This window comes from Ylistrum balloti, unplaced genomic scaffold (assembly GCF_031769215.1).
Source record: "Ylistrum balloti isolate Yb309-2 unplaced genomic scaffold, AGI_CSIRO_Ybal_v1 Utg369978, whole genome shotgun sequence".
NCBI classification, from domain to species: domain Eukaryota; kingdom Metazoa; phylum Mollusca; class Bivalvia; order Pectinida; family Pectinidae; genus Ylistrum; species Ylistrum balloti.
In genome coordinates this window covers 394,010-406,759 of record NW_026782067.1, presented here as the reverse complement: position 1 = coordinate 406,759, position 12,750 = coordinate 394,010, and the positions used below count along the sequence as shown (strand labels likewise).

Sequence of the window (12,750 nt, the reverse complement as noted above, 5' to 3'; positions counted from 1 at the left end):
CCTCAAACAAATGCAACGTAACGCTATATGTCGTCGGATATTTGGCAGTTATAAGATTATAGCTCTTTATCCGGAAACTACAAATTGCTTGTTAATTTGCAATGGGACATAAAAGTGCATATATGAAAAATCAAACGACTTATTTCTCTTATCATAACAAACATCATTGGATTTCGCCGGGCGTTTCGGGTTTTACATGCACTATTACGGCCTCTCAACAATGGGTTTGTACAGTTTGACCTGGGTGAACCGGAAGTACATCAACCAGCATGGCGGACAAAAACAAACTGGATGAGATGGACAACAGTAATGTATGTGATAACAGCAAACCTGAGCTGAAAGCAGTTGGTCCAGAAGTGAAAATAGATTTTAAAACACTTTCTAATGAGACGCAAAACATCCAAGATTCTTTTAAAGTGCCAGGATTACCTGTAATACCTCAAAGTAAACATGACACCACGAAAACACCAATTGATAACACTGATAAAGTTACTACCGCTGATCCTAAAGAAGACAATGTCAAATGTGATGAAAAGAACATTTACAAAGAATCATCAAGTAAAACAACTAAACTGACAAATGAAAAACATTTGGAAGAGATTAGTAATGACAGATCTAAAAACCAATCTACTTCAAAGAAAAGTACACTTTCTCCAGCAGAACAACTAAAGCAAACACAAGTGGTTATTCCGTATAAAGAGCCTGGGTGGAGTGGCCTGCCAGGGGAGAAGTATTCATTCGATGTCCTCAAGAATGGCACAATAGTGTCTACCATCGACCTTGAGAAGCCATATTACGTTTTTGGTAGACTACCTAGCTGTGATGTTACAATGGATCACCCATCACTATCGCGGTACCACGCTGTCATACAATACTGTAAGAACACAGAGGAAGGACGGGAGAAGGGATGGTATCTTTATGATCTTGACAGTACGCATGGAACATGGATAAACAAGCACAAGACTTACCCCAATAAATATTACAGAATACGTGTTGGTCACATGGTAAAATTCGGAGGAAGTACACGTCTTCATATTTTACAAGTACGTAAGAAATAATTATACAGATGACAGAGACTGTTTTAAACACAATTGATATCATACATTAGAATAAAGCTTTAGATTGATATCTGATTTTGACATGCTGAAAAGTCATAACTGTTTAATGAAAGTTGTAGCTATATAATGTTTATATGCATCCTCATATATTGAATGTTCTAGATGAAGGACATTTTTACTTGCTCATCCTTAATCAGGAGAACCAGGGACCAACATGTGCAATGCAGGAAGGCTTATCTAATGTTATTAGCTTTTTTTTTTATTGTTAGTTCGCTGAGCTGTGAATTCATTGAAGCCCCATCTCTTCACAGATATTCTCTGATTGAATCTATTTATGCCAGTGTCTCTTTCACTTCTAGCCTAGCTAGCTGGGAATATAGCTAGTATGCTTAATACTGACCATATCCAGACCATAGCCATTTTGTCAACCAGTGAGAAAGGAAGCTCATTTCCATGAAAAAAAATTTATGAGTTAATTGGAATAATTTATAAAAAAAATATGCCGTAAAGTGAAACTTACTCAGCTTTTTAATGTCTAGATACAATATTCTTTATATTTGGAATTGAATGTAGTTATGAATATCAGGTAATATTTGAGATGTTAACAAACAATAAATGATTTGAATAACTTCTTTCCTTCCATGTATTGATGATATGAAATGTCCAATGAATAAATGTGTTCCCTTAGGGTCCAGATGAAGACACAGAAGAAGAATCAGACTTGACACCTACAGAGATGAAGGAACAGCGAGACAGACAGAAAAAAGAAGCAGAGATACTACGCCAGGCAGAGATAGCTGCTGAGGAACGGAAACTAGAGGAATTGAAAAGAATAGAGGAAGCTAGGGGATGTTCTTGGGGCATGGGTAACTGTTGATTTATTCTTTCATATCTGAATTATCTTTCATGATCTCTCTTTATCCATGTAAACCTGTACAAACCACAGAGATAGTGCAGGGCAAATAAAGGATAAATGGACATGTGTTATCTAGAACAGTTTACTATAATAGTGAGTGTCTGCTCCTCAGAATCTTCTTCATTGCATATACATCATATAGATTTATAAGATGTATTCTGCATAGATTAATATTAATTGATTATCTCTTTGCTTTTTGTAAGATTAGTTGTATATTCAGTAAAATGAATACTACAATATACAACCATAAATTTGTGAAACAGGTGATGATGCTGCTGACGAAGAAGATGAGGGAGAAAAAGGAGAAAGTGTAATGGAACATGCTCTGAATATCCTTACTCCAGAAAGTGAAGCACTCTATATTAATGACCCAAAGAAAGCTCTGAAGGGATACTTTGAAAGAGAAGGTAAATAGTTTCAGTGTAGGAATGAACGCAATCATGTAATTTTACTTTTGATAAAGAAGGTCATGAAAAAGTTCTGAATACTTCGAATAGTGTATGTATCCAACTTACTTCAGCATTGAGGAAATATTGGTATCAGTATAAATATTCTTTGATGATAAAACACAACATTGTTCAGCATACCTATCTCTTTGTAAACAGATAGAGATTAGTAGCTCCAGTATTAGAACATGTAGTGTTAATCCATTAGACCTCATGTACTCTAGGTATCTTATACAGTTTGTAACCAAATCTAAAAAAGTGATAGATCATTGGAGCTGTATGAAAGGTGGTTAAGTCTGTTGATTATAAACCATCTAAATACTTTGACATTACTACATACTTTATTCAGTAATGGAAAACAAATCTAGCACTGTATTGATATCGTGTTTGTACTGGGTTCACAGGTTGTGAAGAACCTGAATATGAAGTGGTGGAGGCTGGAAAGGGGAAATACAAGTGTACTGTGGAGTAAGTAATGTAAAATGAAATGAAAAGTGACATTTTATTGAAATCTTTCCAATGAAAACTTTGATTATTCCAAAATCTTGTGTGATTCAGCAAATGACTGTAATTCCATTGTATGTCCCTGCTCTGAAATTTACAGCCAAGATATATCATGTTTCCTGTAACAGTCAATTTGTCATAATTTGATTTACTGAACTGAAATTAATTTTGTGCTGTAAAAGGACATATACCTGTACAGCACTTTGTGTAGGAATTTTGCAAGCTAGTCCAGAACATCATTTCCAAAATTTTGATGAGTCCCATTACCAAAAGGTATAGTGCATGTGGGTCCTCAAAATTTAGGGAAGTCCAGCTGGAAAGCATAAATCAAGGACTCAAATATCTAAAATTACTGCTGTAAGTTTAAGGACAAGGGCCTATACCTGTTTGAAATTTGTGGAAAATGACAAAGTGCTTGAACCAGTTATGTCAGTTGTTGCAAAAGAGATTCTTATGTATGTAGGTTGTGATAAAAAAAACATACATATGAACCTGTATGTTGACTGGAGAAATTAATGTAACAACAAAAATGTCCCTGAACTGTTCATGTTTGGAAGTAGAATGATTTTGTACCTTCAGCATCAATTTTGAAATGAAGATACAAAGGTATATTATGCTGTTTTGTGAAATAATGACTAACATTAATTTATCACTTTGCTAACATTATGTTTTCTTTTACTTAAGGTTGCCAGTGGATACAGCAGCAGGAGAGCCAATGGTTGCAGAGGCAGTTGTGTCAGGTAAAAAGAAGGATGCTGTGGTGCAATGTGCTTTGGAGGCTTGCAGAATGCTGGACAGACAGGGCCTTCTCAGGGCTTCAAAACATGGTAAGTTATATATGTTCTGCATGAATGAACTGCCAGGACGTACTGGCATTGTGTGATAGCTTCAGATAAAATTATCATGTTTCATTATTGCATCGTACCTCCAATTAAAGTAGAAGGTGAATGCAAAGTAATTACTTTGTGTTTCTGTCTGTGTGTCCACAGTATAAATCTCCAATTACTTGTTAACATGGTAATAATGTTATCCATTGTTTGATGTTCTTGCTGAGATAATAAAATCAGTTATGGTTTATGTCACATAATGTAATGTAATTTATGCTTTGTAATATGTAAAACATATATGTCTGTTTGTATAGTCATTGTTATTTGGTGTGTATATACTGTTTCTGATGTACATGTACAGCTGTATTTTGTAATCTGTATAACGTCAGTGTGTTGGTATATAAGGGTGTGTCAAGGTAAATTAAAATGTTTGTCTGATACCACAGTTAGATTTCAAACTTGTGTAAGATTTACTTAATTTACAGAAAGTAGGAAAAAGAAAAAGAAGAATTGGGCTGATGATGACTACTACGACAGTGATGATGATATATATCTTGACCGTACTGGAGACATAGAGAAGAAACGGAAACAGAGAATGAACAAGGCAGGCAAGAGTGAGGAAGCAACACAGACCTATGACATGCTGGTATGAAGCAACTGACATCTCTCATTGTAGAGTTATTTAAACTTGTAACTTAATATTTTGCTAAATTAATGACATTTATATTTAAATAAAGTATCTACTGTTTTAACTGAATATTGCAAGTTTTTCCATCAACCAAAAGAAGTGAAAGGTAATGTAGTTTAGGGGATACATTTTCTCATCACCTATTGCTTAAACCTTAACTATCAGGGTATTTTACACCCTAAATACACAATTTTACTTATCTTATGAATAACATTAGTAGTATTATAAAAATTGTTTATAATAATAGTTTAAAAAATGAATAAATGAAATACTCTTTTATGAAAAAATGAACACTTCTGTATCTTAATGAAGAATGAATCTAATTATTTCAATACAGTGTATATGATGACAATGGCATTGAAACATGTATGATTATACTTTAAATTTTCATCCTTTTTTCATATTTTCATTTGTTGTAGGCATTTCCTTTATAAAATGTTTATCATATTTAATTTTTTTTCTATTTAGTAATGTACAGTGTAGTTGAGCTTTAAGTCATGTATTTACAGATAGAAAAGCATCAAAACATTGTACAAGAAATACAAGAAATAGAGACAAAACTGGACAAGGCAAAAGCAGGTAAATCATTTTCCCTCCCATTATCACTAAGACAGTCTACAGAGAGCAATGAAAAATTGTTTTACCAAGATTAGTAAGATTATGGTAAAGGAGAAAAAGGGACTGCTAGTCAATTCTGGCAAGTAAACCAAACACAATAAGTTATATTACAAGGTAGTTACTTCATGGTATTTAATGAGTTAGACAGGTCTCCCTCTTTTTTGCATGACATGATTTTAGACTGCAGGGAAGAGCAAGAATACTATTTAATGAAATCAGAAAAAAAATTAAAGTTTCCTCCTTAAAATGTGATTGTAGAGTAGGGATATTTTTGGTCTGCCTCACAAGAGAAAGAGGAACAGTAATTAATTTCTCATTCACTCTGTGGTTCTTTTATTTTTAGGGTGGTACATAGTGAACTAATTCAGTCGTCACAATAGAGAAACAACCTTATTATACTGATGCTTAGGAATCTTACCTGTTCTTGTTAATCTGGTTTCTTTTCGCTGAAAATTAAACTTTTTCTTGTAGAAGCAGCTGCGGCCATGACAGAAGGGGAGGTGGATGCCCTTGATGCATACATGTCTGCCATTAAATCCGGCATGATGGACACCAAGACCAAGATGAAGTTGAAACGTCAACTCATGGAGCTGAAACAAGAGGAACAGAAAACACGCAAACTTGTCAACATAGCTAAACCTGCCATGCTGCCTGAACTAAAAAGGTACAACTAGAGGTCTTGTTCATAGTGTGCCTAATGTCTAGGTCATGACCAGATCACATATAGCTAACAATACGATAACAATATTCTTTCGTCAATGTATTTAAGGAAATTGTAGACATTTTAGTTCAAGCCTTGCTTGGAAACAAGTATGGACATCCCAAGTTAAAAAAGGCATGCAACCTGTCAAACCAGTTATCATCATTACTTCATTGACTGCCCGATGTGACCCTAAAGATGTGCATTTTGTCACCAGAGGACCTTGAAGTGGCATAAAGATGATCAGTACTTCTTCACTTCCCAAATTTAGGTTAAGAAAATAAAATAAATTTGATAAAACTTAAAACAGCAAATTCCATTCCATCAGATATTTCCTGAAACATGTGCATGTGTACTAAACACTATACATGACCAGTTTTACTATGTCACTGTTGCTCTTGAAAAATGTTGTATAACATATCATTATTTGTGTATGTTTTCTCTGTCTTTGTCATGTGAATGCTTGACTAGTAAAACACATGCAAAATGTTGAACTGTTGAAGACTGTAAATTTGACCAGGGAACTTTTTTTTTACTGAAAGAAATAACTGGAAATAGTAAAGCTTACAACACAGGAATTTATTTCTATTCTCTGAAAGAACAAGATAGGGTTTCCCACTGATCACTGGAAATAGTAAAGCTTACAACACAGGAATTTATTTCTATTCTCTGAAAGAACAAGATAGGGTTTTCCACTGATCACTGGAAATAGTAAAGCTTACAACACAATTTATTTCTATTCTCTGAAAGAACAAGATAGGGTTTCCCACCAATATTGGATCAGATTTAGACAAACATTTAGATATCATGATTATATGGCAATAAGACTGACCATACCTGGTAACATACCTACCCATTTCAAGTACTCTTCACTAGAATTAAATGCATTTTCTGGTAATAAGCCCATCGCCTGACTTTGAGTCAGACTTTGTATGTTGACCTGGGTTTATGCTGGTTAGTTAATCAGTGTATAGGTTTTATTTAATGGCAATTTTTATGGCCAAGTCAACTTAGATAAAAGGATGACGAAAGTAAAACATTGATTTCTTTAAATCTTTTTTAGACCAGATCCCTCTCTTACTAAGAAGGCTGATGTGAAAGGACTTCCAGCTTTTGGAAAGATAAAAAGTCTGCAAAAAGTCAATAAAAAGACTTCAGCACCAGTGGTAAGTTTTTGTGATTGGTAACTCCTGAGAGACAGTACCAACTACTTCTTTAAGCTTCTTTTATCTGATGGCAATATTCTGGAACACTTTGGAACAAAAATTGAAAATGGCAAGAAGATGAAATTGATAAAATTAAAATAGAAAACTACTGACCATGTACCTTGTTTAATTTCACACAGAACATTCCTATGAGGTTTGACAATAACAAAATGAAAGATATGGAAGAGGAGGAAGAGGAAGAAGAAGAAGATGAAAAAGCTATTTCAAAAGATGAGTTAAATACTAAAATCCAAGATTCTGATGTAAAACAAGGTTTAAGTGCTGCCAAATCAGTGATAGTGACTGTGAACAAATCTAGTGAGGTGAAGGATTCAGACAGATCTGATGGGTCACAACCCAAACAACAGAGAGCTGCCCGTCCTGAGATGTTAGAGGATGACAAGGATGTGACAGAGAGTGTACAGACCTCTATGTGTGGAACTGTTCTCAGTCGCACACACAACAATGTAAACACAACGGATGAAATCAGTGATGTATCACAAAGAGTGAAGGAAAGTGAGGTCACTGATCTGCAGACACCACAAGTAAAACGTCAACACAAAACAGAATCAACAGATGTAAGTATATCTCTACAGTTAATGGGTCATTCTCTTTTAGGTGTAAAATAATCTATTGCATAAGTACACCTCCATGTTTGGAACCTGACAAGTAGCAAGTAGAAAGAGAGTTCATGCTGGTAGCACACTGTTAGCATGTTAGAGAATATTTCAGAAAAAGTGCTGGACTATTTTAGTTTTACATTTTATCACGTCATGACCAGCACATACAACGGTCTGTCTCTATTTCATAATGTACATGTATATTTCGAAACATCTTAGCCATCATTCGGAGCTGTGTAATTAAATTATTGTTTCCATTCTTTTCTAAAGATAGCAGATATAAGTCACCCCTGGTAAAGTACTAGATATTTTCTATAATGAGTATCCATTCAGAAATTATTTCTCTGTAGCTCAATCAGTAGAAAATTTGTCTAGTAAGCCAGAAGTCCATGGTTCGATCCCTATCATAGACATTGAAAAGATAATTTCCTGTTTAAATACAGTCCTAAATATGATTGTACTATATAAGAATGGACAGTATTCTTTGTATATCCTGTACAGTGTGTATTTTAATTGTAATGAAAAAAGGAAGATGAGAGGAAAGAGGGCACAAGCTATTAGGGTACATTATCATTGTATGTTAAGAGTTCTTTAGAAGTGTTGAGGTATGTAGGTTTCATTCATACACGATTAATTATGACCATGTTGTTGATAAATAGAGGATTGGGGTATGTAGGTTTGCATACATATGAGATTAATCAACTTTCTTAGAATTTTTAATTAGGTTCGGTAAAAATTTTAAAATTCAATTTCATAATCTGATATCGAATGGAAAGGAATATAACATTTTTTATCATAAAGCTTCAGTACTTTTGCAAACATTTGGGAAAAAAAGCATTTTATTAAACTGAATCAAAAACTAAATTGTTGATTTTGTCACTCCATGTTTCCTTCTTTGGTGATGTCACAATACACATGATGCCATAAAAATATTCATTCAGTCAAAGCTCACTTATTTATAGATCATATTACACAAGTGTGATAACAGAAAATTGTGTAATGGATGGTATTACATTGATAGTGTTACTCAGCAGGTTACTACTGATAGACACTGGTATATATATTCTATGTGTTAGCAAACAGACAGTTTGATATTAATGTTTTACTTTAGAGGAAAAGTAAGAAAAGAAAACCGGATCTTGACCAAGTAGGAGGAACATATGACAGTACAGACCCTGACTATGCAGTGTGGGTGCCACCATCAAGTAAGTATCAGATATCTACATATTATATCAGTTGTATTATGTTGTTCTCCAAGCCAAGAAAGGGAATTGTGTTTACTCTGTTGTGTGACCATCATGATATCTGTTTGTTGTGTCAACCTTTTCTTTACAAAGTTTGGTTACCTTGACTTGCTGGTTTTGAGTGCTAAGAAATTTTTAAAAGTGAAATTACTTTTAAATTGTCAAAATGCACAAGTAATTACCGAAGGACCTTGTGTACTAATACAAGTATTTGTCAAGTTAAACATACATGTACTAACATAAGTGATAGCAGTTTATAAAGATATAGTCAAGATTACAGTATAACACCACCCGATTTGTTTCACAGTTAAATGACTTCTCCGGAAGAATTGAAGTTATTTTTTGTCTTTCTGATTTATATTTTATATCATTCTGTACAAAAGTTTTGAAACAAATGACCTTGACTTATTTTCACTGAAGTAAAATCTATGAAAAGGCTTTTGGACAAAATAATTCTTTGACAGTCATAAGATGATACAGTAACAAGTAATTATGTATATTAAACATAGCATTTTAAGTGATTTGCCTGTGTGAAACATTCATATCAGTTAATATTCTATGTAGTTGTCACCATTCTGTATAGGAAAAAGATGTAAATACCTGTATTAGAGCTGGCAAGTTTATATTAACTGGATTTAATTCTTAGAACCTGTTGGTACTATATCATATTATTTGTATATTGATGGTGTTACCTTTGATCTTTTGTATATTGATGGTGATACCTTGGATCTTTTGTATATTGATGGTGTTGCCTTGGATCTTTTGTATGTTGATGGTGTTAGTTACCTTAGATCTTTTGCATGTTGATGGTGTTACCTTTGATCTTTTATATATTGATGATGATAACCTTGGGTCTTTTGTATATTGATGGTGTTACCTTGGGTCTTCTGTATATTGATGGTGTTACCTTGGGTCTTTTGTATATTGATGGTGTTACCTTGGGTCTTCTGTATATTGATGGTGTTACCTTGGATCTTTTGTATATTGATGATGATAACCTTGGGTCTTTTGTATATTGATGGTGTTACCTTGGGTCTTTTGTATATTGATGGTGTTACCTTGGGTCTTTTGTATATTGATGGTGTTACCTTGGATCTTTTGTATATTGATGATGATAACCTTGGGTCTTTTGTATATTGATGGTGTTACCTTGGGTCTTTTGTATATTGATGATGATAACCTTGGATCTTTTGTATATTGATGGTGTTACCTTGGGTCTTTTGTATATTGATGGTGTTACCTTGGGTCTTTTGTATATTGATGGTGTTACCTTGGATCTTTTGTATATTGATGGTGTTACCTTGGATCTTTTGTATATTGATGGTGTTACCTTGGATATTTTGTATATGGATGGTGCTACCTTGGATATTGTGTATTTAGATGGTGTTACCTCAAATAATGTGTATATTGTTGATTGTACATGTACCTTTCATCATTTGTTTATTAGTGATATTAACTTTTCTTTTTAGACCAATCAGGAGATGGCAAAACACATCTTAATGACAAGTTTGGGTATTAAACGGGTCTTCATGGCATGGATTACAAACTAATTTCCCATTGGCCTGTATAAAAATGATGGAGCTTGTGAAGGGTTACTGTGGTAACATACAAATTGTGATTACCTTAGGAACTAAATGACATCATATTTGATCAAGTGTAGTGTAATATGTTGACTCTATCCTACACTACAGAAATGGTGGAATTCTCTGGCAGAGTGTATGGTTTCCATACAATATGAACAGGACATTATCAAGTTTCAATCAGTGAGAATGATTTAACCAGAGTTATTTAGAGACTAATTGAAAGATAATTTTAGGCAAAGTAGTGCATTGTTTATATGTATTTTGCCTTCATTAAGCTGTAAATTTTAGAGGATCAGGTCTATATATTTTGCAATAATTTCTATGTTAAAATTCATCAGTAATTTCATCTTTTTTTTCGTATGGAGTATTGCATCAATCCTATGTCATATTTCTGTGTCCGTTACAGGTGTTTATGAGTGGGAAGTTGTCAACAGGTGAATGAAAGCAATTGTATGTATCACCAATTTGATTGAATCCTGGCCAATTATACAATAAAACCATTTGATCACAATATGTTGTTTTTGTTGTTGTGTTTATCTTATACAGGATAGAACATAAGCTCCTTACAATTAGATTTTGATGAGTTTTATATCTTCATGGATACCCATCCTAGCATCAGAATTTAGAAGCATTTTATTTTTTTTCATCTGCCTAAAGGACAAGTGAGTGCATACAACAGCACCATGTCGTCAGTCCTTCATTCTATTCTATAAACAACCCAGGATTAAGATATAAAGCCATTAACATGCGAGATGAAGAACTTGTAGATTTTGACTTAAATTTAATGAATGATCTTTACCAATTTTCAAGGTCACAGAGTCAAACGTGTTTAAGATTTCAAGCAATTTCTTTTCAGTAACAAAAAGGTATGATGTCGTAATATTTGGTAAGAAACATACTTGAATCAGATTGTTCAAATGTCAGACTTTTTAAATAAAAGATCCAAGATACCATATTTGGCCAGAAGATGACCTTCTGTTTAAGGTCACAGGGGTAAATGTGTTCAATTCAAGGTTACAAGTGAACAACACATGCCCTTTTGATCTCTTCTTTTCAACCAAAATTTGTCAGGAGAGCATTAACAGAAGCTGTTGTCCTTTTTATACTTTGTGATTAGATTAGGACCAGACCCTTACACTTCTGAGATTAATTACCATCAAACACCTCATTTATTATATTGCTTGCATACTTATTTTGTGTAATCTGAAAACCAGTTTGTGAGAGCATATTTATGATACAGATTGATGTATCATAACAATCTTCACAAATTGTATCTTTGAATAGTTTTTTTTTTATTTAAAGGGAGAAAGAAAACATGAGAAAAAAGTAAATTTATATAAATAAACATATCATAATTTACATAAATAGGTACCAATGGTGATTTAATTAACACAAAGAATAAGGTTCCTGCATAGCAGACATTTGACTGTCACAAGACTACAATATTCATAATTACTGGATTCATTTATTGATATATTAGATGAAGAAATCCTCATAAACATAAATCAGCATTATTTATCTTATTAATACATTTCAAGTTACATATAGGTCAGATAGTATATGTGACCTAGCTGTTATATATAAGACAGATTGGGAAATTCTTTAAAATTTGTTTTCTGCAGGCAGGCCAGGATTCTGAACTATTTTGGTCTGAAGCAACCTTCGGTGACTAAAAATGAAATCTTATATTAATAGTGGTTTAGCTAACCTCCTGGGGGCAGAAGGTTGGGACTAAATGGTGAAATAGACATAAACTTCTAGAATTCCTTTTCCTTTAATCTTGAATGAAGCAGTTTAAGACCATGTGGCTGATACAGGTCCTATTGATCTCTTGATTTAATATATTATAATTGACTTTAAAAAACAATACTTAGTATTCATTTATATCAACTTTATTTCATACATTGTACATCAGATACATAGCCAGATTTCATATTCACAATGCATTTTTTCTTGGATGAAAATATTTTCTCCGAAATAGGAATTTTTGATATTTGATGTATAAGTATTAACTACCAATGTACAAAGTATAAAACAACAAAATTTTGTTAAGCGTATGTAGTGCATCCGAAAGTCACCTACAGTACACGTGTATTTGTTGGACAAAAAAAATCATCTTATATATGTGGATCACCATTCATCATTACTGTGTTGCCACCTTAGAAACGATTTCAAGGGACACAACTCGTACAGGAAGTAGAATTATTTTTCATTATATTCATGCGCGTGTTCCATTAACAGATAACTTTCAGCGTGTGTAATTGCCTTAAGGTAGTTGTTGTTTGCGTCCCAATTAATCATTTACCCCATAAAACGTTTTACACGCATGTTCGATAATCGG

The 12,750-nt window shown here is 33.4% G+C and overlaps 1 protein-coding gene across 1 annotated transcript; it reads left to right on the top strand.

Moving 5' to 3' along the window:
• The first annotated feature begins 269 nt into the window (after positions 1-269).
• Positions 270-10,922, top strand: LOC132547777 (kanadaptin-like). Its single transcript, XM_060211576.1, has 12 exons — positions 270-1,043; positions 1,747-1,924; positions 2,238-2,381; positions 2,825-2,888; positions 3,609-3,751; positions 4,237-4,397; positions 4,949-5,018; positions 5,529-5,721; positions 6,821-6,923; positions 7,103-7,540; positions 8,694-8,787; positions 10,296-10,922. Exons 1-12 carry the CDS (start codon positions 270-272, stop codon positions 10,343-10,345), a joined length of 2,412 nt encoding a protein of 803 aa, XP_060067559.1. The 3' UTR covers positions 10,346-10,922.
• The last annotated feature ends 1,828 nt before the right edge of the window (positions 10,923-12,750 follow it).